The following is a 26,701-nucleotide window of genomic DNA, read 5'->3' as shown; positions in this document are numbered from 1 at the left end:
ACTTTTTTTTTTTTTTTAAATCAATCGACAGCCCTAGACCAAATATTTTTTGATGCCACCATTACAGATCATGACGTGATCAGAAATAATTAGATGATTCAGAAATCAGATTTTTTTTTTTTTTATTTCAGAAAAAAAGGCAACTAAATGTACAAGCTAATATTAGTCAGGTTGAAACGAACAACAAATTTGTGTGGACATTTTTTGCAAAACCATTTTTATGTAAACTGTTGTATTCAATTGAACTCAATTAATGTAAGTATAGTTTTGTTGACAATTTACACATATGTTTGTTCGGCTCATGTTTTACAAACAAGGTGTGCTGCAAACTGCTTGCTAGGTGCTTATTTTCCGATTTGGTTCAGGTAGTTACAGGGAGGCTGATAGTCCTTATGTTTAGATCAAACTTAACTGTCCAATAAACTGAACTTTGATTCTGTGTCACCTCTGACTAACAGTCTTTCTTCTCTCATCTGATCTGACGCATCAGTGCAGGTAGGAGTTGAGTGTGTTGATACTGCACTTCGTGATCTCTGAGCACTGGTCCTGGTTCTTCCTGATCCTGTAGAAATGCTCCACATAGTTGGATCGTCCCAGGAGCTCGACAAAATCCTCGTCATGGGTGATAACAAGCAGCTGGAAGTTGCGTTGACGAGAACGACTCTTGATTATCCTGCAAAGAAACCAAAGGCATATCTTTTAGTTGGTAAAAGTGGCAAATAGAAAATAAAAGTTCTAGTTTTGTCATGTTGCTCTTGCTGTAAATAAACTGTGTTTCCTGTTTAAAGACTTGCTGTATTTATGTTTTTTTTTTTTTTTTTTTTTTTTTAAATAAAGACTTACTCCACCAGTGCGTGTGCCAAGGACTCTATATTCTCTCTGTCTAAATTGGTGGTGGGCTCATCCAGCGCCAGAATCCCACAGTTCAGACAGAACGTCTCAGCCAGAGCCAACCGTATTATTAGGGAGGCGAGAACCTAAAGACAAACATGCTGTAAAGCCATAGATCTAAAAACATTTATTGATTTAATAAAACTCCTTTTATTTAACATTCATTCCGATCTAGTGACTGACAGACCAATAAAATTATCAGCATTCAGTAGATAATCGGGTCTGCTTGACTAACAGAAGTGTCAGCACCCTCTTCTCAGCTCCCAAATCTACCGACAGCTTCATCAACGGATAATGTGCACTTCATAACGTTTTTAGTTGCTTAAAAATATTTTATGTAAATCACATTTGATTGGGTACCTTGGGTGATTCTAAGAGAGACTGAAAAAACTTTTCATTGGAGAGATAGAGAAACACAAGATGCATGTAGCTGCTTTTTGACCTTTTGTCCAGCACTGCAACGTCCCCGCATGTCCAAAGCCGTGTCTCCTTTAACCATTACCACTCTATAGTTATAAGTCCTTCTTTTCAAGCCGGCAGAGGCGTTCTCATCCACATCAGAGCGAATCTCTACGTACTCAATGTCTGTGGGAGATCAGGAGACATACTCTAGACATTATGGTAAAAGGTAACTATACATAGCAAGTCTCAAACAGTCAAACAAAGATTTGATATATTATCAAGCAGGACTTTAAGCAGGGTTCCTCAAATCCGGTCCTAGAGGGCCACAGCCCTGCAGAGTTTAGTTCCAACCCAAATCAAACACACCTAAACAAGCTAATCAAGGTCTTCAGAGTTACTACAAAATTGCAGATAGGTGAGTTTGATCAGGGTCTAACTAAACTCTGCAGGACTGTGGCCCTCCAGGGCTGGATTTGAGGAATCCTGACTAGAAGGGTTAGTTCACTAATTAGTTCATTAATTACTCACCCTCATGTCGTTCCAAACCCGTAAGACTTTCTTTCGTCTTCGGAACACAAATGAAGATCTTTTTGATGAAATCTGAGAGATTTCTGTCCCTCCATAGACAGCTATGCGACTACCACTTTGACGCTTCAAAAAGTTCATAAAGAGATTGTAAAACTAATCCATATGAATTGAGTGGTTTAGTCCAAATTTTCTGAAAAGACACGATTGGTTTATATGATGAAAAGATTTCATTTTGACTTTAATTCACATATAAATATGATCAGCGAAAACATGAACAGAAGCTCAACCAAACCTGCTTCACACGTGAGAACAAACCTCTTCCGGAAGCTCAAATGTGCTAGGATGAATCTCATTGTGTCTCGCACACGTCAAGCAAACATGCTTAAGCTTCCGTTTACCATAACTAATGTGTGCAGTGATGAATGTTTATGTGTGAATAAAAGTCTAAAATCTGCTCATCATATAAAGCGATCGAGTCTTCAGAAAACTTGGACTAAACCGCTCAATTCATATGGATTAGTTTTACGATCTCTTCATTAACTTTTTGAAGCCTTAAATTGATAGTCACGTAGCTGTCTATGGAGGGACAGAAACCTCTCAGATTTCATTAAAAAGGTCTTTATTTGCATTCCGAAGATGAACGAAAGTCTTACAGGTTTGGAACAACATGAGGGTGAGTAATTAATGACAGAATTTTTATTTTTGGGTGAACTAACCCTTTAAAAAGATTCATGCAAACAAAGCCATAATTATAGACAAACATTTGTGTTCAAAAGCAGACCTTGTCCCCTGTATGTGCTCCGCCATAAATCTCTGATGATTTTATTAATCTCCTCCATCTTCATGCTGTGAAACTTCATTATTGTTCTGCAATAATAAAAAACACTGTTTGAATATTCATAAATACTGGGGATGCACGATATATCTGTACCATGTCAAATCACTATATGGTACTGATATATATTGATTATTTAATTGTGCATGCTAGGCTTGTTGCGGTAGTCGGTGTTACGGTGTTCGGCCATACACAGATTACATTACTTGCCTACCGCGACACTGAAGAAATAAAATCCATTTAATTCAGTTGGACAACAGATGCTACAATTATAAACTGAAAGAGTCTGCTCTGCTCCATACAGCATGAGTGGCAGAGTCGTTGCACAGTGCAGCAGGAGTCAGATCATTTCACTGATTATGTGATGAAAGTAAGGGGCGATGACTGACAAGACGATGGCGGTGGATTTTGAGCGCGACAGATCCTGAGTGTCACTGACAAATATCTTGCAAAATGTGTATACACATAGTACACGATCGCAAGTGAAAAGCGATTTCAATACCCTGCATATAGAAAGCGGCTCCCTGATGCACGCAAATTATAGGCCTATACACAGAGTACGTGTGATCGCATGAGCGAGCGTGCATTCAAAGCAATTTCACCCACTTCCACCACCCCCACCTGGTGTTGTCGCAGGTTTATATACCGTTGTGAAAATATCCTCACTGTGACATCCCTAGTGCATGCTTATGTTCATATATTTTCTGCATTAAGATTACTTTTGCTATTATCTAATTCTCAATTAAAGTATATCTTTAAAAACATTACTCTTCAGCATCTGAATTTGAGATTACTTTTTCAAACTGTAAATTATAATAATGTGATGCTTAAGTTCACTTAAAAATATTCTGTCATTTAATAAAACATGTCCATGAGTCTGATGGACTTTTCCTCAAGCCACTTCTTGGATGTCTCTGCAATTTGGGAAGGAGCATTAAATCTGACCATTCCTCTTTAGATAACAACTTTTCATTTTATGGAAGCAAGCCATTCTGCAATATTCTCCTGTACTCTAAGGCATTAAATGACTTTTCACAGCGAAGTAGCTCACCAATACCAGCAGCTAAAAAGGCTCCCCACACAATGATACTTTTCCTGCTTTACTGTGGCAGAGATGCATTTATTATTATATTTCTCAACAGATTTTTGAAAACACCGCTCTGGAGCATCACCATGCAACTTGTGTTTCATTGAGATTCATCACTCCACATGACCACTCTGAGCCAAACTTCCCATATTCTGCCGAAAACTTCATTCTGTCTTTGATGTTTTTTCTGAGACAGCAATACATTTTTAAGTAGTGCATTTGCTTAAATTTGACAAATTTGCTGACCAATAAGTTGTGCTTAAGACAATTAAAAGCTTGGTGTTTAGCCTTTTTTTTTTTTTGCCCAGGAGTGTGTGTATATATATTGTGCATATACATATACATTTGACAAATAATACAAAAAATACACTGGCAATTAAACTAAATTAAGACACACCGTTCTGATTTATTAGAACTGTTTGTAAGAGTACGAATAAGTTGACAAAATGTGAGAAAATACGGTAATTTGGTCAATTGTTTTTTTTCCTCACTCTTTTATAATTTATATTAGGCAAAATCTTGCATCTCAACATGGTGTGTCCTATCAGATTGCCACACTTCCTCTACTCTTCTGCACCGTCAGCAATGATGTTATCATGGTGAGAAGAACGGGTCAACTGGTTTAATGTGTGGCTCATTATTTCATTAGATAAACTGCTTTACTAGCCTGCACCCAAACAACGGCCTAGAAAGCAGATTACTATGGACAGCTGTCTATGTGTGATGTCCATTTGATCAGCTATTAAGAATATAAGTGACGTCACATGCATAAAACACAATTCTCAGCCTTGGCAAGTATCCAATCAATCTATTTAAGTGACAGTAATTAGCAGTTATAGAGACTTATAGCAGTTAAGTTTGGTTTTTCGTACCAGTTGTCGACCAATATGGGTTTTCCATTGACCACTGGTGGGAAAGAATCTGCATCTAGAATTTTCAGTAGACATCTAGAAGACATTTTGGATTGCTGGAATACTCAAAATGTAAACCTCAGCTATCTATTTCAGAAAGAAAGAACATTTTCTGTGTGTATGCCCCCTAATACCAGGGTCAGTGCCACTAAGGCCCTGTTTACACCTGATAATAAGATGCGTTTTGGTCGATCGGATCACAAGTAGATGAAACTAAATATAGGTCTAAAACGTTTTGAGCTTGTCCACTTTCAACCACTTCCAGAGGTGGTCGAAAACACATTCGACCGGATTGCTTTCATAGTGTAAACGCTCATGTTGTCGAACAGCCACATAAGACTGCCGTTTCTCCGCCTACTGACCTAATGCATAAACATTATGGGAAGGTTTAAAGATGGTTTAAGGATGAAAAACATACCAAGCGCAATGGGGACCAGGCTCCTGAATCCTCATATGAAGAGTTCAGATGCAAAGACCTGTAAGTTCTTCTAACATGTTTTCTTTCAAAATTTTTACCAGGCTCCTATGTTTAGGTTCAGTAATTTCACTATAATAGCAATGAAAAAGTTATTAGTCAGTTATTGAAATGCCTTATTTTCAAAAATGTCACTTTAGTCAATTCAGTGGTATTTAACAAATTTGACTGCAAAACCAGCTAAGTCCATGTGTACTTTTTTTCCAAAAACCTCTTAAGTCCACCTCTTTGGACAAGACATAGTAAAACGTCCGTTTCTGTCAGTTTTATAGCAGCAAAATCACTGTTGTGTATACTTGCTACTCACGAAATCCTGTCATTGCCACTGTAACGATGGACAAAACATGATAAAAACTTGCAGCTCGGCAATTGAAAGCAACTGAAATCATATGATTTGATTTGCGTCTTCTGATTGGTTCTTAAATAGACATTTTTCTTATTGTCGGTGTAGCAATGTGCAATTTACCATATAGGTCATGTGACATCACACGATTTGTTTATTTCATCAGTTGGTCAGATAGCTAGAATTTAACTCTTCTAATGGAGAGTTTTATGTTTTTATATTTTACTGTATAATAAAATAATGCAAAGCCTATTTTCATAGGCTTAGTATTTTAACTAACGTTACTTAAAGCTTATTCATTAGTGACTCAACTTGTTATTCTTTAAAAAATGCTCAATTCTACTACTACAATTTATTTTATTTTATTTTATTTTGTCTTCCGTGGCTTGTCGCTTGCTATGTGTTGTTAATAAAATAACTACACAGCATCTGAATGATTATAAAAAGTGCCGACGCATGTACATGTTCTGTGTTTACGTTTGGACTAGGGCTGCATGATCAATCAAAATTAAACTGCACGCTATTTGGCAAAGGCTGTGATTTTTTTTAGCAGTAAATGCTGCTCCATCTGAAAGCCAGAGGGCGCTCTCACACAGAAACTCCAAATATGACCTGCCAAAGTAGGATAACACGTCATTCCAGAAAATCCCTATGGGCATCATACTATTGCTGTAGCTGAATAAACAGAAGACTGAAACGCTTTGATTAAACATGACTAATAAACACACAACTACAACAATATATGGTCTTGGGTATTTTCATGATAATAAAGTATATTTATACTTCAATGCTAATTGACAATGCCTTTATCACTGTATAGAATATGAAATGATATGTTATGTGCCTTATTCTGTTTAGGAAGCCACATCATCTCACAGAAAGATGCTCAACTGTCGTTATGAAGTGAGTTTGGAGTAAAAAACATCATTAAAAGTGGTCTTTTGTTGGACAAGAGGTTCATAAATGTTTCTCATGTTTGGAAAGACATGTTGCTTTTTTAAATGCACATTATAAGCGACTCAAACTCGTAGTGCTTTCAGATGGAGCAGCATATATCTGCAAAATTTTGGAAAATATTTGTTGACTAAAAAGTGTTTTAATCTGATCGCAGAGTCGTGCTTCACTGACAAGCTGAGCATAAAAATAAATAAATAAATAAATAATTGCAGCCTTTGCGATTTGTGCAAGGTGCAGCTCGGTGTTTGTACATTATAGACATTGTGTTTCAGGGGTTCATAAAATCACATTGCCCCCTTATAATAAACGCATCGCCCCAGGCTAAACTTGCTCTGGCTCTGACTCTGCCTAATGCTCTGAATCTATATAATTGATGTTCTGTCTGAAAACAAACAGATTTGCATTAATAATGTTCTAATTTAGAAAATCCCCAAAACAAGCGACAACCAGTAACATCTCATGTAAGTACTGTGTAAGTTGATTATGATATCAGATGAACATTGCAACTCGGTGTATTAATATATAATTCAACTGATGTGCAGTGACATCTGCTATCTTATATAAACTTGCTCATCCAGTCATAATTCACATTTATGTAATATATATGTGATATACAGTATATATATATATATATATATATATATATATTTATATATACACACACACACACACGCATTATATTTATTTTGCACAATATTTGCCCAAAATTAAGAATATGTAAATTGACCAGTGACAAGGCTAATTTTAGACCAGGACACAAAAACAAACTAATCCTTCTGTTAACTGCATCATGTGGCTGCATCTACAGCGCCTTCAGAAATGTGTCAACTCCACTGAACTTATCTTCTTTGGTTGTGCTCATAAAACATTAAAAGTAGTCGACAGTTAACCAAAATGGGATAAAATCTATTATTTTATGCAATATTTACTGAAATTTCCCTAAAAAGAATCTGAAAACAGAAATATTTTTATCCAATGACAGGACACATCCGGTGTTTGCTAGAAGCAGTGACAAACCCTGAAACCTTGAAAGAATACGTTGCGGTTTTAAGAGAGTTGCGCAATTTGGCCTAAAAACTATTTCTGGTGCAAAATGAATACAGTCCAAAATAGATATTATGCAATAAATGCTGCTGATTTATGAATTTATTCCCAATTGAGCAGTAATAAGTAAGTAATAGACCACTAAAGCTACTTTGTTTCCAGGACTTATTATTCAATATTTGGAGTGAAATAACTATACTGACAATTGTGATCTATTATTAAGTAAAGAAAAGTTATTGACACAATTTACAAATTGAAGATTAATGCCTGAAAAAGTCAGGATAACACCCACACCCACAGGTCTGCTGATGTAACGTCTTTGAAGACACAGGACGATACTAATCTAAACCAGTGATGATGATGATTTGTGACTTCCTCTGCATATTCCTCAATGGAAACCAGCAACATCATTTCGACCACCATTTTTAATATTAATGCTTATTCCTTTATTAATGTTGATGAAATTGTGTATTTATGCAGGCAGAGACCAATGAAAACTAGCTAAAATTTGGACGAGGCAAATGAATGTATATTGTACAAAGATCTCGATCTGGTCAGTGCTCGTGCCTCGACACACTTCGCCAGGGTGTTCATCAACATTAAAATTTTATCTGATTCAGTATATTTCACAAAGGAACTGAATTTAGTGTTAGTAGTAGTCTCACAATTGTGTGGAAAAATGTCATATTCCACTGTACTTGCCCATCACAGATCCTGCAATATCCAAACAAACTGCTTTTGGAGCTTGGTTAAATGCTTTGTTTATAATGCTATGGAACTTCCAGGATCTTTTAATGGTACAAAGACCTTTTATGTGTCAAAAGATTAAAATTTTTTTTTTATTTATCATGTCATGAACCTTTTAAACTACAATACCAATCGAATGCATTTGCTACAAATTTTATTACTTTCTGCATTTTTACCTATGTTCTTTGTAGCTGGGTATTGCAGTACTGTGATTATTGTTTGCTCTTGTATGAAAAATTGCTTTCTATGTTTCTCATATGTAAATCACTTTGCATAATCTCATCTGCTGAACAATTTCTCAGTACTTTCCAAATCACTTTAATACAAAAATATGTATATTGCGTAATATATTGTTTTGGACCGAGTTTTGTATATATTACAATATAATTTTACTTATACTATCAATACCTAACCATTGCTAAGGTTACAATCATGGTAAGCATTTTAGCATCTTTTTGGGGAGTCCCTGCGGATTCAACTGCATCATTAGTGCTAAAAGGTTGAGTCAGACTTCCTTCAGTCTAGGTAATCACGTATATGGCCTGTTGCTGAGTGTTGCTTCTTACTGTCTGCCGAACCACATCAAAACCAAACCTACACACTTACAAACCGCTACATGAAACTACCCTTCAGAAAACTCCTGATAACCTACTTACTGGTCTAGAGCTTTATAGTAGATGTCCAGGTCCTTATTGGCCAACTCTGTTGTTCTCATGACAATCATTTTGTCTCTGTAGAGATCCTCGGCCCGGCAATACTGATCCTCACTGAGCTCTTTACGAAAACGGAGGATCTCGTCCTCGTAGCCTTTCTGTCGACCGAGAGCCACACTGCGGTTCTTTTTCAGGTCCTCCAACTTTCGCTCGACTTCTCGCCGCTCACTTGACAACAGAAGAAACATTCTTTAAGATACACACTAATTTGAACTTTCTCACTTTGTAAAAAATTATACAAACTAGTAGGCATTAAAGTAATTTAAGAGTTAGTGAGATTAATTAATTTAGAGTTACGGAAACCAAGGTACATACTCCGCATATAAAGTCTACTGAGATTCTGAGAGTGTGTTAAACATTGTCAGGACTTCCTAACTGGTACTTGGTAGTTCATGTTTGTGTGATCTCATACTTCCGCAGCTGCATGACTTGCATGTTGCCCATCTCCTTAAGCAAGGCTTCATGTTTTCTAGACACCTCTTTCAGCTCTTCCACACGCTTCCGTAAGGTCAAGTTATCCTGTAGCCAGCGCTCTTGAACCTGTTAAAAAATCCCACAATCATATATCCACAAACAAAAGGGAAAACAGAAAAAACATATGTTTCATTTTAGGAAAAACAGAAATGTAAGCACATTACAACAACATATGCGTTCAGATGTGGATTGCTGGATTGAAGTGGGCTCAGCTGGTTAATCAGCTAAAAATTTTGCAATTTTAAACTACCACCCGACAACTGAATCCAAAAGGCTGATTAAGAAAAATAAGATGACTTATATGTCAATAGGATGACTAAATATAGATGACTTAGAATAACAATGACAGAAATTTCAGATTTGATGAGCGCTAATTTGATGAGTGACCTTAAAATAATGCAGATTATTAAATATTTCTAAATTTTACATTAAACATTTCTGTTTTAACTTTTCCAAATCATGAAACTTTTATTTACAGGATTAAATCCTGGATTTAAATTGTCTATGGGGGCTTTCACACTGGGCTCGTTTGCCGCGGTCCGAACCCGGGCGCAATTGTTTCCAGTGCCCCCCGCAGCTTTGGTCTGGTTTCACACTGATTCACTGAATTGATTCTATCGACCCTGGAGCGTTTGCATTCATCTTACGTCATCACAGACGTGCAAGGCCCATGACAGAAAACAGAACACGGGTCAATAAATTGTGTTTTTTATTAATGTGGTGCTGTTATGTGCAGCAGAGTAAACGACACTTGTGTTTACTGTACGTGCGCCGCATGTTTTTCGCTGTTTGCAAGCAGCCTATTTTGAGGAGACAGCTGATTGCCATTCATTTGCCACTCTGATTGAACTCGCAAAGCGTGAATACACTGCAGGCTCACTCCTGCTCGAATCCAAGATAAATCATCAAAACTATTATCTCTTGTATGTGTTTTATTTAAGTAAATACATTACAATTGGTGAAAACACATGTGCAGCTTACTTTACTTCCTGAACAAGTGTGCACCCGAGTACGTGTTGCTTTCATATTCACGCAAACTGCAGCACAGTTTGAGTGCAACCGAACTCAGACCACCTCCTTCAGGTCCTTCACCTCTCGGGTTCGGTACCCCGACGCGCACCCGGGTTCACATGACAGCTTTCACATTTTTGATTCACATTAGCGATTTTTCATGCGAACCGCGCCCCGTTTCGAACTAAACTGCCAGTGTAAAAGCCCCCTAAGACTTTTGGCTTCCTTTATACAGGTGCATCTCAATAAATTAGAATGTCGTGGAAAAGTTCATTTATTTCAGTAATTCAACTCAAATTGTGGAACTCCTGTATTAAATAAATTCAGTGCACACAGACTGAAGTACTTTAAGTCTTTGGTTCTTATAATTGTGATGATTTTGGCTCACATTTAACAAAAACCCACCAATTCACTATCTCAATAAATTAGAATACTTCATAAGACCACTAAAAGAAAAAGAATATTTTAAACAGAAATGTCAGGCTTCTGAAAAGTATGTTCATTTCTATGCACTCAATACTTGGTAGGGCCTCCTTTTGCATTAATTACTGCATCAATTCGGCGTGGCATGGAGGCAATCAGCCTGTGGCACTGCTCAGGTGTAATGGAAGCCCAGGTTGCTTTGATAGCGGCCTTCAGCTCATCTGCATTGTTGGGTCTGGTGTCTCTCATCTTCCTCTTGACAATACCCCATAGATTCTCTATGGAGTTCAGGTCTGGTGAGTTTGATGGCCAGTCAAGCACAGTAACACCATGGTCATTGAACTACCTTTGGCAGTGTGGGCAGGAGCCAAATCCTGCTGGAAAATAAAATCTTCATCTCCATAAAGCTTGTCAGCAGAAGGAAGTATGAAGTGCTCTAAAATGTCCTGGTAGATGGCTGCGTTGACTGTGGACTTCAGAAAACACAGTGGACCAACACCAGCAGATGACATGGCATCCCAAATCATCACTGACTGTGGAAACTTCACACTGGACTTCAAGCAACATGGTTTCTGTGCCTCTCCACTCTTCCTCCAGACTCTGGGACCTTGATTTCCAAATGAAATGCAAAATTTACTTTCATCTGAAAAGACGACTTTGGACCACTGAGCAACAGTCCAGTTCTTTTTCTCCTTAGCCCAGGTAAGACGCTTCTGACATTGTCTTTGGTTCAGAAGTGGCTTGGTAGGTGGAATGTGACAGTTGTAGCCCATTTCCTGAAGACGTCTGTGTGCGGTGGCTCTTGATGCACTGACTCCAGCTTCAGTCCACTCCTTTTGAAGCTCTCCTAAGTTCTTAAATCGGCTTCGCCTGACAATCTTCTCAAGCCTGCGGTCATTCCTTTCACTTGTACACCTTTTCCTACCACACTTTTTCCCTCCAGTCAGCTTTCCATGAATATGCTTTGGCACAGCACTCTGCGAACAGCCAGCTCTTTCAGCAATGACCCTCTGTGGCTTACCCTCATTGTAGAGGGTCAGCAGACTTCCCCATGACTGCTGTTGGGATTACTGACCTAAACCCAGTATTTATACCCTGAGAATAATAATTTAATAGAACTTGAAATTAAATATTCTAATAATACTGATTTTTTGATTTTAATGAGCAGCAAGCTGTAATCATCAAAATGAAAACAAAAAAGTCTGGAAATATTTTACTTTATGTCTAATAAATCTAGAATATATTTAAGTTTTACTTTTTGAATTAAATTACAGAGAAAAAAAACAAAAACTTTTTCATGATATTCTAATTTATTGAGATGCGCCTGTATATGCCATCAGCCACTTAATTAATTAGATATTGGTTAACAAATTCAACAATGTTTGAACAAAGCTGGAGGTTCATGCTGACATTTCATTCATTAGCCTCTTTCACACCATTAAATGTCTTTTTTTCTGTACATTTTTGGTCAATAAGTCTCTGCTTGCACAACATCAGCTCTACGCAGGTATGAAAATTATTAGAAATTTGTCATAATCTGCTGATATTTGCATCTCTTCCTAGATTATTCATTTATTTATTTATTTATTGGTGTTTGCGTGTCTGCATTTTAATGTGTTTTGTGAATAGTAAGCCTATGCAACAACAAAGCAAAAACACATGAAGATTTGCTTGACCTTCTGAGTGTCAATATCTTGTCGGATGTTGCCCATGTCTTTATTGGTCTTCTCTCTGTGTTTTTCAGCCTCGTGTAGTTGTTTTTCCACCTCTTGTAGCTCAGTTTCTTTTTGCTAAATAAGAAAAAGTCAATGAAAATAAATGGGGACAAAACTTGCATATATTAGGAAATGAGAGCTAAGAGATTGCACAAAATATTTTCATACCTCTTTGTAGGTGTCTTTGTCCTCTTCAATGTACTTGGTGATCTCTTTTTCAAGTTGGGTCAAGTTTTTTACTTTTTCCTTGATTGCATTTATCTAAAAGAAAGTACAAAGTTTTAGTCAACTCTGATAAGCAATGACTTTGTCTTGCATTAAAGTAAAAATCCACAACCTCCACAATCATGCAATACATTGTGGATAATAATTTTACAGAAAACATAAATTATGAGTCACATAAAACCTAAAACATAAATTCGAAAACAAGTAAACCAACACCTTTTCTTGCCCTTCTGCCTGTTTTTGCATCCTGCGCTTGGCAAGGTCCTGTTTCTCTAGCTGGAGCTTCTCCAGAGTTGCAGCTAGAGGAGACATCTGCTCCTTTGCATCCTAATAAACAAATCATGACACAACAGTAAAGATATGATTATACCACCGTTTTAAAGTCTGGTCTCTGTAAGATTTTATGTTTTTGAAAAGAATTCTCTTATGCTTGCCACAGCTGCATTTATTTGATCAAAAATACAGTAAAAACTGTTGGAATTATTATTACAATTTCAAAAAACTGTTTTCTATTTTAATATACACTGCCTGGCCAAAAAAAAAAAAAAAAAAAAAAAAAAAAGGTTGAAATGGAAATAAATGTTGTGAGGTTATTTCCATCAAGAGGTGATTAAATTTTTAGTCAAGATCTTGCATTGACAATGCAAGAGGTGAGCACTCTGTAAAGTCTACTCCAGCACATCCCAAAGACTTTCAATGAAATTAAGATCTGGACTCAGAGGTGCCAATTCACGTGTGAAAATGATTCTTCATGCTCCCTCCTAAACATCCTTTCACAATTTGAGCCTAATGAATTGTCATCCTGGAGTATGGTCATGGTTCCTACATGTTTGTTAGGGTTAGAAGAACTGTTGCTAAACATATAACATGCTAGAAATATAATAATCACTGCAATAATGATCCAGTCATAAACTCTTAAGCATTTGCCTATTCAAATCCAAACAGTGACTTTTTTTTGGCCGGGCAGTGTATTTTAAATCTAATTAATGCCTGTAATTTTCAGCAGCCATTATACTATTATACTAATATGCTGATTTAATGCTCAAACATTTCTTCTTATTATCAATGTTGAAAAATATTGTGCTGCTTAACCTTTTTGTGGAAACTGTGGTTTCAGATTCTTTGATGAAAAAAAAAAAAAAAAAAAAAAAAAAATTATATATATATATATATATATATATATATATATATATACACATATAACTGTCATTTTTGATTAGTTCAATGCATTCTTTGCAGAATAATTGCAAAATATAACCCACATGTATGCTTTCATAGGTTCACTCAACGCTGAGTCAGGAGCTGATACTATAGTAACAGTACACCACAGCACCACACGACTATGTAACTGCTGGTTTATCAGTGTGTGACTGCACAAACATAAAACACTGACAAACAAGAATGACTGTGAAAAAAAAAAAAAAGAAAAAAAAAAAGAAACTAAAAGAAAAGAAAAAAAAGAAACCTGGGAACCTGGGGCCAAGACAATATCAAGATTATAAAATCTGTCAATGTGTTCAGAGAAGCCCAGCCTGCCACTACATAAATATCCTCCAAGGACGCTCCTTTAAACAAAGCCTGGGAAAAAGTGACACCGTAGTAAAGTGTGTATGAATGACCAGAGGCAAAGATAACCCACACGCCTCATAAGCTTTACAAATAGCATTTCTCACCCAATGCAACATCCTTTGCTTAGTAGCAGCAGCTCCTGTGCTATGGCCACAGTAGTCTCGTGCAGCCAGACGGCAGAAGGTCTGGACTCCATAGCAGCTTTCAATGGCCAAGGAACACACAAGAGGACATCTGACCAACATGTTAAGCCCGGGACACACCAAGGGGGGGTTGGGGTTGCTGATTCAGCAAGTAGACTTGGCGTCAGACCGTCGGTGAGAGAGAGAACTCTGATTGGCTGTTCAGTTTAGTGAACGATTAAGTGCATGAGAATAATAGCAAATTGGGAGCAAAGAAGTCAAGATGGAATAGACAGAAGGCAGTTCTAATTTTTACATCATTTTACCTGTGTGTTCCTGGACGAATATTTTAATATTAACACGAGCGGAGTGAGTGATCAGCATGACTAATATTCAAAACGGTAAGCACACACTGCTTTGTTTACGGTTTGTGCATCAGCAGCCTGCAGTGCCGGTTTCCCTTTTTGAATGACAAATATAGATGAATATATCTGCAGAAATATGCAGTTGTAAGAACGCGACACACAAATTCAACCAATTAAATGACGACTTTGAAATTCCTGAAGTGTTTCCCATTTTGTGTGACATATGCATCAGAAGATCAGCCAACGGTCCATGGACATGAGGCAGAGACTATGGCCACAGAAGAAAAAAAAAAAAAAAAAAAAAAACAGCTGCTCAGACTTACACGATTGGCTTGTTCGGTCAACGTAAACCTTTAACCCTATGGGGTCGATGAACGCACCAGTGGGTTCTGTTGGATTTTTTTTTTTACATAGCAGTGAAATTGACTTAAAATGCACCTAACCGGGCAAAGCCTATGCAACCTTTTACATTATCCCAAGACTCAAAGGGTGGAGAAGAAAAGGGCAGCAACAAAACAACCTGGGAGTAAAATGAAGTTGATGCAACCTTGGGTATGTATCCTAACCTAGGTCACAACAAGACCTTCACCTGACCAGAAGCAAAATCCATACAAGGGCTGCAGCGGATTCCAATAGCTCAAATGGAGAATCTGTTAAACCTTCCAAAACCACAGATAAATCCAATGAGGGAACATGTACAGAGCGGAAAGGTCTTAGCTGCCTCAACCCATACATAAACCAGAAAACCAGAGTCAACCTACAGGCAGCGAATCGAATCCAGCTGTCAATCTCTGCACCACGACACAATAAGCCAACACTTGAAGGCACATAGGCGCCTCATAGAGGGTTTCCTAGAATTTAAGATGGTCTTGCTTATCTCAGAGGAGAGACCAGATCCAATCAAAGGTCAAACCCAAAGATTCCACATCCGTGATGAGGATGCCACCAAACCTCTGCCACTGCTGCACCAGAGCATCTTTTCCCAGAAGTAATGTAGAGGACAGACAGAACCGAAGAGGGGACTGGACTGTTTTTCTGGAAGCAAAGAGATCCAACTTCGCCCTATACTCTCTGGGCCTCAACCTGTACCTCAAGAGTAAATTTGCTTCCAGGTTTAACTGACCTTGGACATGGCTCGCCCTTAATGACAGAAACTTGTTCTGTGCTCAGAGTAGAACCCAACTTGCTAACCTGCACTTGGGGAGAGAACACATTTCCTCTTGACAGTTCAGATACGAGATCACCGATGTGTTGTCCATCCTCACCAACACATGGCAACTTCGAAGTCTGGAAGAAAATGGACTAAGTCCAGAAAGAGCTATCATCACCAGGCAACTTATGTGCCAGTTGAGCTGATTGGCCTTCCACAGAGGCATCTGTCTCGATTATCTTGCAACAACAGATTGCACCTGAAGGAAAGCCTTGGGTCAAAACAGGGTTTACATTGTAACCAAGTCTGATAGCACCCTCCGAGTCTGCGGTGAAAGCGTCAGCAGGGACTTACTCTCCATGACCGTTGATTCACAACTGAAATGGCCTCATAGGGTGCAGGCCCAGCAGAATCACTGGGGACAGTGTTGCCATAAGACCTAATAGTCGGGAGACACAAACCCACATTGACCATAGGCCCTGCTTTGAAATTACTCTGAGGCGAAATGACTGAATGCAAGCAGGTGACAAATATTGCGCATTAGTCCAGAACCACTCCAAGAAAAAATGTTCAATGCCTTGGCAACAAGATGCCTTTCTGGGGGTTTAGTTTCAACCCAAGCCCCCACAAATCAGAACCAAATCTAAATGGTCAAGGTAGTTTAGAACCTCCATGCCCTTGAGCCTCCATACATTTCATGAATGTACAGAGGACAGAGGATGAATGCCAGGGACAATTTGGAAAAAGCTAAACTCTCAAGCTTTGCCCACCAAAATCAATCCTGACAAAATTCTTGTTTCTGGACAATTTGACTACAAAACCACAGATCGATGGTAACAAACCAATCTCCGGTTTGAATCTGAGAGCAGCAAGTGTACCTTCCACCAGTGTACCTTAAGTGTACCTTAGAGATAGTGGTGAACTCAGAAGCATATGAGTTTGTGATCGATATACTCTGATGGAGATCCTGGATGAAAGGCAAAGGCCTGCGAGGAGGATGTGCTTCAGGTGGCCAAGAATTGCTCATGTATCTTGGATTGAGCCTGAGGCTGAACTTATCCACAGTGCGAGAAACAACATTCAACAACTAATTGCAGAATAAAGATGAGAAAACCTCCTGGCTGCTAGAGGGACTGCCAGCAAACACCTCAGAATCCAAAGTGGCTGTGGACAGAACATCATAATCATCCTCTAAACCGAAAGAGATTGCACCAGGAGCTTCCAGATCTGGACACAAACCATCATGTGCAAACTCAACCAGAGAGGCTTTTTGCATGCGATTCAGAGAGAGAAAAAGAGAAAGCATGAGGTAGAAATTTGTTGGGTCACTCCCCATAGCCGCCTCTCTCACATAACTCAACAATTGCATCCCTAAGCACTTCCGGTGCTTCAGGAATGGCAGAACTAGAGTAGGGAATGAAGAACTTTCATTTTATGATTCTTGCAGGGCTGAGTCATTAAGTCATCAGTCATTAAAGGAACACTCCACTTTTTTTGAAAATAGGCTCATTTTCCAACTCCCCTAGAGTTAAACAGTTGAGTTTTACCATTTTCGAATCCATTCAGCCGATCTCTGGGTCTGGCGGTACCACTTTTAGCATAGCTTAGCATAGTTCATTGAATCTGATTAGACCGTTAGCATCTCGCTCAAAAATGACCAAAGAGTTTCGATATTTTTCATATTTAAAACTTGACTCTTCTGTAGTTACATTGTGTACTAAGACTGACGGAAAATGAAAAGTTGCGATTTTCTAGGCCGATATGGCTAGGAACTATACTCTTATTCCGGCGTAATAATCAAGGAACTTTGCTGCCGTACCATGGGTGCAGCAGGCGCAATGATATTACGCATTACTTTTCATTTTCTGTCGGTCTTGGATGTAACTACAGAAGAGTCAAGTTTTAAATAGGAAAAATATCGAAACTCTTTGGTCGTTTTTGTGCGAGATGCTAACGGTCTAATCAGATTCAATGAACTATGCTAAGCTATGCTAAAAGTGGTTCCGCCAGACCCGGAGATCGGCTGAATGGATTTGAAAACGGTAAAACTCAACTGTTTAACTCTAGGGGAGTTGGAAAATGATCTTATTTTCAAAAAAAAGTGGAGTGTTCCTTTAAGTTGCGGCTTGAGCATGATGATACCCCAAGCACTTAACACACTTGTCATGCAATTCCTTGCTCGTAATAAAAAAGGACACAGAGCCACACACTTACGAAATGCTGTCATGTTCACCCAGAGGATAATAATCTACACTACATGGGTCAGATTTCTGAAGAGTGATGCCATGATCACATCCTTATGAGACACTGGTGACACATGCCTCAGTGACCAGTGCAAGCACAATCAGCTAATGAATTGTGATTCTATACAGGCTTCAGACAATCGTCACACCTGGTGGGTGTTTCCATAATGTCAGCTAATAACACAGCGTCAGGTGAACCTATGAAGAGAACTTTTCTTATTATGAATCAAAGGCACATTTAAGTGGAGTTGTGCTCCTCACTCGAATGTCTCGGTGGAGCGTTTGGATTTCAGTGGAGAACTCCACACACTGCTCCTCCAACTGTTGACGTTTCTGCATGTTGCTAGAGATCTGGAGCTTTTCTCCACGAATCTCGTTTACACTGCTCCTCAAGGCCTGGATCTGCTCCTGCTGGTCCTGGATCAGTTTCCTTTTCAGCTCGATCTTACTGCAGGCTACACACAAGGAGCATCACATAGATACACAGTGATTAACAGGGACATATAGGTGTTACAACTGATTTGACCAGTATTTGGGTATTTGACATAAAATACTTTATGTTGACATGTCCTGTGGTGTGACATTCTACATATAAAATTAATTTTAACAGCATTTTGCTAACACTTCTGTACTATATAAATTCTGTACTATGTCAGAATGCCGACTCATTATTGGCTGGCTCCTGCGTCAGCATCACACGCATGCATCGTGCTGCTCACGTGTACAGCTTTGGCCAATACTGAGCCGGCATTCGGACGTAAACACGGAAGCGCTGCACTGTGTTTACTACATCAATAGCGTAGGAGACTGACAGGGAAGAGAATAAATTGTTAAATAAAGTCGTTATTTTTGTTTTGTTTTTGCGCACAAAAAGTATTCTCGTTGCTTCATAAAATTAAGGTTGAACCACTGTAGTGATGTGGACTATTTTAACGTTTTCTTTAGTACCTTTCTGGACCTTGACAGTTGTAATTAAATTGCTGTCTATTGAGGAGTCAGAGAGCTCTCGGATTTCATTAAAATGTCTTAATTTGTGTTCCGAAGATGAACGAAGGTCTTATGGGTGTGGAATAACATGAGGGTGAATAATTAATGACAGAATTTTCATTTCTGGGTGAATTAACCCTTTAACAATGCATGCAGTTTTTATGAGTTCAAAATAAATTGAGGGCCTATCATTTTTTATTTATCATGACATTAACAGCAAATAACCATTTAAAACATTAAGGACTGGTTTCACAGACAGGGCTTAGCCAGGAGAAGGCCTTAGTTAAATTAAGACAATTTAAGTAGTTTTTATAAACGTGCCTTAGAAAAAAAACATTACTTGTGTACATCTTGAGAAAAAACAATGGCACTGACATATTTTAATGTCAGAGCAGGTTGCTTTCAGTTAAGATAGCTCAAACATGCATTTTAATCTCGGACTAGGCTTAAGCCTTGTCTGTATCTCTTGTCTGTCTGTCTGTGTCTATCTATCTAGGTTGGTTGTTCTGTCTATCTGTTAATACAGTACCTAAGATATACAATTTTTCTTATATATTTATATAAATAGAATATAAACATCAAAGAACAAATGACAAATAATGTACATGACCATTTAAAAGTTTGGGATCAGTAAGATTTTTTTTTTTTAAAGAAATTAATACTTTTATTCAGCAAAAGACTAAATTCAACTGATTAAAATTGACAGTAAAGGTATTTATTATGTTACAAAAGATTTCGATTACGGTTTGAATTGCTGTTCTTTTGAACTTTCTATCCACAAAGAATCCTGAAAAAGTACCACGGTTTCCACAAAAATATTATGCAGCACAACTGTTTTAAGCAGTACCAAATCACCATATTAGAATGATTTCTGAAGGATCATTTGACACTAAAGATGATGCTGAATGATGCTAATGATGCTGAAAATTCAGCTTTGTCATCACAGGAACAAATTACACTATTATATATATATATATATTAAAACAGAAAATATTTTAAATTGTAATAATATTTCACTTTTTGATAAAATAAATAGAGCCTAGGTGAGCATAAGAGACTTCTTTCAAAAACTGAAATCTTACAGACCCCAAACTTTTGAACAGGAGTGTACATTCACATGAGATATACATTCACATTCTACATAAACTGCTAAACGTACTGGTGTCCAGGCGGAGTTGGGTCTCTTGTTTCTCCTGGCTGACCTGCTGCATGGTGCGGCTGAGGTCAACTCCCTGCAGCCTGGCTGCATGCTGAGCAATCTTTCTCTCTACATCCTTCAGGTCAAGCTACATATAACAAGAAACAATCTGATTATGCACAGTTGAATAAAAGTACTGCTTGTTAAGTTGTAACACATCAATTAATGTTTCCGGGTCCAGGTTTCTACTCTATTTATATCTCAACAGCCATTTAGGAGAACTATTCATTTATAGCACACCTTTAAGCTAAGATTTTTAAAACAATCATGGGGTACACTACGGTCTCTGGACTCTGTCCCAGACACCAATATTTTACTGTCTGGCCAACTGAGATTTCTATGGAGATAAAGTTTAGGATCATGATTGGATCATGACACTCACACCGTCAGAGTACATTTGCAGTTTGTTGTTTTCTTCTGGGATCTAAAGGAGCATTTGGACCTGGAAACTGTAATGTGTGACGTCAGACTTAAAGGTGCACTATGCAGGATTTTCAAAAAAAAAAAAAAAAAAAAACTATGTATAAACTATGTAAGGAATAACTGATGATGGGCCGTTGAATTATTAGAAAATAATGCACTGAATACACGAAGTGGAGTGGCCGTTACACCTTGGGTGTGCATTTTTTTCTAATAATGCAACGGACCGGAGTCAATTATTCCGCTTATACTACGGTTACCACACCTCAAGACACCGTTCAGATGTTGTATTTCAAGACATGTGTCAGTTTTTTGTCCTTAAAACACACTTGTGTGTGTGACTAATTTCTTACGCATCTCATCCCAAGCCTCCGTTGCTAATTCCAAAACATCATTTCAGAACTAGTAACGAAGGCTTGAGCCACTAATAACAGACTAATACAGTTAACTACACAGTTATGAGAGAGAGAGAAATAGAGAGAGAGAGAGAGAGAGAGAGAGAGAAAGAGAGAGAGAGAGTGTGTGTGTGAATTAGCCTACCTGAGTCTGTGTGTCTCTCAACAGTGTTTGGCAGCAGTGTCTCTACTAATAGCGAAATTGTAAGTTTATCTTCTTCAAGAACCGCAGTTAACTGAAATCATTTGGCGAAGTGATATGGAACTGTAATGCGGTCAAGACCTGACTAAACTTGCTCGCAAATTACAGGCAGTCATATAACTATTAGCGTAACTGTTCTTTTGTATACACAAAATGCTATTTATGCACAAAATGCTATTTATGCGCAAAAAACAATATTTGAAAAAAATAATTGCAAAACAGCTCATCACTCATCTTCCCGTTGGTATTCTCTTGAGTATTTGGGCTGCATGTGCAACTGATATATCATGACAGGTGAAAGGGCTTGCGCCTTTGGCGGTGTTCCGTCTGTAAGGAGGGGCCACGTTCGAATGTTGGGTTTACAAACAGTAACTGAAAATCCTGCATTGTGCACCTTTACAACCGGATAACAACTTTTGCTCTGTTCTTCATAAAGCTACTATATGACTTCAGAAAAGTTGACATTAAGTAAATAATAAACTTGCAGTATTGTGTATATTTAAAAAGAATCACAATACTGCAGTATGTGATTAATACTATGTGATTAATAAATAAGTCTTTAAATATATGTTGTGTTGTTCTGATGTGCTGCATTTTACTGGATTTTATTTTCTGTGTTTGGGTTGACTGGAGATGAGCTTAGACCTGATAGCGATCCATGAGGGAGACATCCTGCAGACAGGCCTTGGCTGTGTCTTCCTCAGACATCAGTGTGCACAGCAGTGTCTCCTGCTCCTCAGTGTCTCCTTTCAGCTTCTCGATTTCTCGATTTACACGCTGGAGTTTATTTCTGAGCTCTGGCAGCTCTTTCTCCTGGAGCTCCACTATGGACTGCCTGTCAGTACAAAAATGATTCATCAATATTAATATAAAAGGTGGATGGATGTATGGAGGAGTAAACAAGTGAACGGATGGATGGAAGGATAGGGGAATGAAAGTGGAAACAGATGGACGGACGGATGGATGGGGAATGAAGGGGTAAACAGGTGAATGGATGAAAGGATGTGGTAATAAAGGGTTAAACAGGTGAACAGATCAATGGGGAATGCAGGGTAAAAAGGTGGATGGAGGGATTGATGGAAAAATGGGGGAATGAGGGGATGAACAGGTAAACGGATTGATGGATGGGGGAATAAAGGGGTAAAAAGGTGAACGAATGGATGGAAGGATGGGGGAATGAGGGGGTGAACAGGCGAACAGATGGATGGAAGGAAGGAAGGAAGGGTGAAGGAAAGAAGGGTTAAACAGGTGAATGAATTGATGGATGGAAGGATGGGGGAATGCAGGGGTAAATAGGTGGATGGATGATGGAAGGAAGGATGGGAATAAAGGGGTAAACAGATGGACAGATGATGGATGGAAGGATGGGGGAATAAAGGGGTGAATGGATGGATGGATGGATGGATGGATGGACGGACGGAAGGAAGGAAGGATGGATGGAGCAATGAAGTGATAAACAGGTGAACGAATTGATGGATGGAAGGATGGTGGAATGCAGGGGTAAACAGGTGAATGGATGGATGGATGGATGAGGGAATAAGGGGGTAAACAAGTAAATGGATGGAAGAATGGGAGAATGGAGGGGTAAACAGTTGGACGGATGGATGGATGGGGGGATAAAGGGGTGAACAGGTGAACGGATGGATGAAAAGATGATGAGGGAATGAAGGGGTAAACAGGTGGATGGAAGGATGGATGGAAGGATGGGGGAATAAAGGGGTGAACAGGTGGATGGATGAAAAGATGGGGGAATAAAGGGGTGAACAGGTGGATGGATGAAAAGATGGGGGAATAAAGGGGTGAACAGGTGAATGGATCGATGGAAGTATGGGGAATGAAGGGCTAAATAGGTGGACAGATGGATGGATGGATGAATAGGAGAACGGATGGATGGAAGATGAATGGATGAAGGGGTAAATAGGTGGACGGATGGATGGATGGATGAATAGGAGAATGGATGGATGGACGGATAGGGAATGACGGGGTTAACAGGTGGATGGATGGAAGGATAGGGGAATTAAGGGGTAAATAAGTGGATGGATGGATAGATGGATGGATGAATAGGAGAAGAGATGGATGGATGGATTATAGGTGAAGTAAAAGATGGATGGATGAACATTAGGTAAAGGATGGAGGGTTAAAGTGATAAACAGATTGAGTAATAGACAGACAGATAAATAGAGTGATGAATGAATGAACAGACAGATAGACAGTAAACTGTTATTGCCTGATGGGCTTCAGAGCCATCATTTCATCACGTCTGCGCTCTTTTCTCTTCAAGTCCTGCTCAGTGTTCTTCAGTTTGTCTGGGACGAGCCGCAGCTTGGACTGCATGTCATTAATGACATCCTGGAGCTCTGCCTCTGACGGGAACACGCGCTGACATACGGGACAGCAGGGCTCGCCCTCCTCCGTCAGCTGACTGATGAACTGACTGTACACGGCTGTGGCACCCGCCAGCATGGCTACTCAGAGAAAGATCCAGGCCAGAGAAGAGAAAAAAGACACAGAAAACTAGGGATCTTCTGATTTAGCACACATACTGTGTGGGTAACATAATCACCTACCACAGTTTCCAGCTTGTTACTTCATATCAACAGTCATTGCTGTACTTGTCATAGCAGTCAATATCCTGTTTGCCAATGAACAGTAATTTACCATCAAACAGACCCCCACACAGAATCTGCATCGGAAAAGCTTCACAGACTTCAGTCGAATTCAAAGGCCATCATACACAAAACACATCCCTCTGCCCTAATGCGTTCATGTACAGTGTGTCCTCATTATTTTTGCATTTTCTACCAAATGTATATCAATTCTGCATTTTTCTGAAGATTTTCCTCCAATATTAGCACAGAATGTATATTTTGTGTGGATCTAAAAGGTTTTCTAAGAGCATCAGTATGACCATGCCGAACACACTTCCGTACCTCTCTGTTTAGAACACTTCTCCAGCTCATCATCTAGTTTGCTCAGGTCCGACTGGAAGTCCTGACTGCCGCACACGTTAAAAAGTCTCTCTTCATAACTGGCCAGCAGCTCTTCCTTACGTTTGATTTCTGCCGCGAAGTGAGTCTTATTCTGTTCTCCAGACGCAAGCTCCTTGCTATGAAAAACAAAAATGAAAATTTCCTCAAGAGTCTCGTCTAGCAATGCTAGTTAGTTTACTCAACATCAAGTCTGAACCAGAGCAAATTACAATCCCAAGGCTGCAGGTTCAATCCTAACGTGACGGGTCATTTTTTTTTTTTTTGTTCAAAGGCCTTAATAATAATAAAAAACAAAGATATGACATCCAAAGTATGTAAGGAAGTACAACTAGATCTCTTTTATCAAATCCAAAAGGTTTTAATTATATTTTGCTACATATAAAGGTATTTTAAAGATTTTGAAGTGTCAAAGGGTAATTTGGTTTAAACGTCCAAAGGCCAATACAGACATTTCATTTGTGATTAAAATACCTTAAAGTGTAATAAATGTATGTATTTTTTATTCTGGTATGATTGTATAACATCATATATCAACATAGTGCAAAATGGCATTAAAATTATGTGTATAAGTCGTTGCTTTGTTATGAGAAAGAATATCCGGAAAAATTAATTTCAGTAATGCTATTCGGACTAACCAATATAAAGGGACCATTTTGGATCAAGTCATGTGTTCAATATCATAACATATATCAATATCCATGACAGGATGTGACATCATTCAGACACCTGCAAAAGACCACATGGTCATGAAGCAAAGTAACTAAATCTCTCTTGCTCATACGCATGTCCCGAAACATCAGGTCATTCGGTACAACTGCTATAAAACATGGAAAATGTTGTAATATTTTAAAAACTTGTACTAAATATAAAATGTTTGATTGTCCTTTTGCTAGCTAGCTAGATATCAGCCTGTTAGCACTGTTTGAAAATATCATCATTCGGTATAACCAAAAGTGTCATTCTGTAAAACCGAAATTTTGGTTAAACCGAATGACTTTTTTGGTGACAAAATTTGTCCATCTTGTAAAAAAATGACAAAAGCAGTGTTAATTGATTATAAAAACCACATAATCTCATTGTTAACACTTAATAAAACTTCAAAATTAATTAGATCTCCATTATGTTTTTTTTTTACACTTTTAAAAACCTTATTCGTCAATGACCCATGTATTACCATTATTGGGAATTAATTCACCACTGTTAAAAGTTACAGTAAGTTGGAGAATAATTACATTTTATTGTGCAAATACATTCTCTGATATTATTTTACATGTAAACATGTATTCTATTGATGTGTGTGAACTTCAATTATTTTACAAATAGTTTATGTACACTACTACAAGTGTCTTTAATATGAATTTTTAGCTATATGTGTCTAGACAACGTCACCATCTGAATACTACAACGCATGTCCCACTGACCTGAAGATGACCTGTTCCTCAGGAACCCGGAATCGAAACCAATTATGTATAAGATTTATGTATGTGGGTGGTTGTACAAATGCATGTGTGTGTCACTTATCACGTAGACATTCAGATTCTGATGCATGAAACTGTATGAAATGTTTTATACCCTCACACTGAATATCATAATTTATGGCATTCTCTAACTTATTATACACCTACTATTATACAAATGTTTGTGGAAAAACAAATCACTAAAAAGTGTCACATACTTCATTTTGCTGAGTCGTTCTCTGGTGGAGTTGATCTCTCTGGATTTGGAGTGGATCCAGTCTTCCAGCTCTCTCTTGCTTGGGAAGTGTCCCAGCAGAGACACCAGCTCTTCATTATGTCTTGACTTGATCTTCCTCACTTGCTCCTCTTTATCCATCTGGAATCCGAAGCAGAGATTAACTTTTTCTTTTCTTGTTAGATAAAATTGTCACTTTGCAAACCCCCTTCTGGCATAAGCACTGATCATAAAACTACTATGTTTGAGTATATAGATTGCTCTATCCAGACATTACTGCGCTTCATATTCTGTATTCTGTCATATAATGCCTAGAAAGAGATAATATCTCTCAGTGTGCTCTGATTCAGAACATTTCGATAAATGTGATAATGGGAATAATTTGGGTATTTCATATACTGTATTTAATAGAAACCGAAAACTGCTGAAATATAAATAGTAGTATATTCTCTTTGCTTTTATGCTACACTCAAATTTTATATATTTTATTTATTTATTTATTTTCAGAAAGTTTCAAAATGTAAGTATGAACAAAATAGGACTGAAAATTGTAAACACTCTTACTTTTTAAAAGTAGTATGAACATT

The 26,701-nt window shown here is 38.2% G+C and overlaps 2 protein-coding genes and 1 long non-coding RNA gene across 4 annotated transcripts in view; 1 reads left to right on the top strand and 2 right to left on the bottom strand.

Moving 5' to 3' along the window:
* LOC127503526 (uncharacterized) overlaps positions 1–26,701 on the top strand; it is a 66,639-nt gene that overhangs the window by 20,295 nt on the left and 19,643 nt on the right. The window lies entirely within an intron of this gene.
* Positions 1–26,701, bottom strand: part of LOC127503525 (DNA repair protein RAD50-like) — a 95,872-nt gene that overhangs the window by 62,131 nt on the left and 7,040 nt on the right. The gene's annotated exons all lie outside the window — the stretch shown is intronic.
* LOC127503524 (DNA repair protein RAD50-like) overlaps positions 106–26,701 on the bottom strand; it is a 41,200-nt gene continuing 14,604 nt past the window's right edge. The window contains exons 12-26 of the mRNA XM_051877461.1: positions 26,098–26,255; positions 24,363–24,538; positions 23,660–23,897; positions 22,078–22,267; positions 20,377–20,503; positions 18,492–18,685; positions 12,998–13,108; positions 12,725–12,817; positions 12,518–12,631; positions 9,346–9,473; positions 8,877–9,101; positions 2,603–2,688; positions 1,334–1,476; positions 844–977; positions 106–673 (exon numbers count right to left, since the gene is read on the bottom strand). Of these exons, the coding sequence (XP_051733421.1) occupies positions 487–673; positions 844–977; positions 1,334–1,476; positions 2,603–2,688; positions 8,877–9,101; positions 9,346–9,473; positions 12,518–12,631; positions 12,725–12,817; positions 12,998–13,108; positions 18,492–18,685; positions 20,377–20,503; positions 22,078–22,267; positions 23,660–23,897; positions 24,363–24,538; positions 26,098–26,255 (2,304 nt within the window). The 3' untranslated portion in view covers positions 106–486. The remainder of the gene's footprint in view (positions 674–843; positions 978–1,333; positions 1,477–2,602; positions 2,689–8,876; positions 9,102–9,345; positions 9,474–12,517; positions 12,632–12,724; positions 12,818–12,997; positions 13,109–18,491; positions 18,686–20,376; positions 20,504–22,077; positions 22,268–23,659; positions 23,898–24,362; positions 24,539–26,097; positions 26,256–26,701) is intronic.

This window comes from Ctenopharyngodon idella, chromosome 21 (assembly GCF_019924925.1).
Source record: "Ctenopharyngodon idella isolate HZGC_01 chromosome 21, HZGC01, whole genome shotgun sequence".
NCBI classification, from domain to species: Eukaryota; Metazoa; Chordata; class Actinopteri; order Cypriniformes; family Xenocyprididae; genus Ctenopharyngodon; species Ctenopharyngodon idella.
This window is presented reverse-complemented; position numbering and strand designations above follow the sequence as displayed.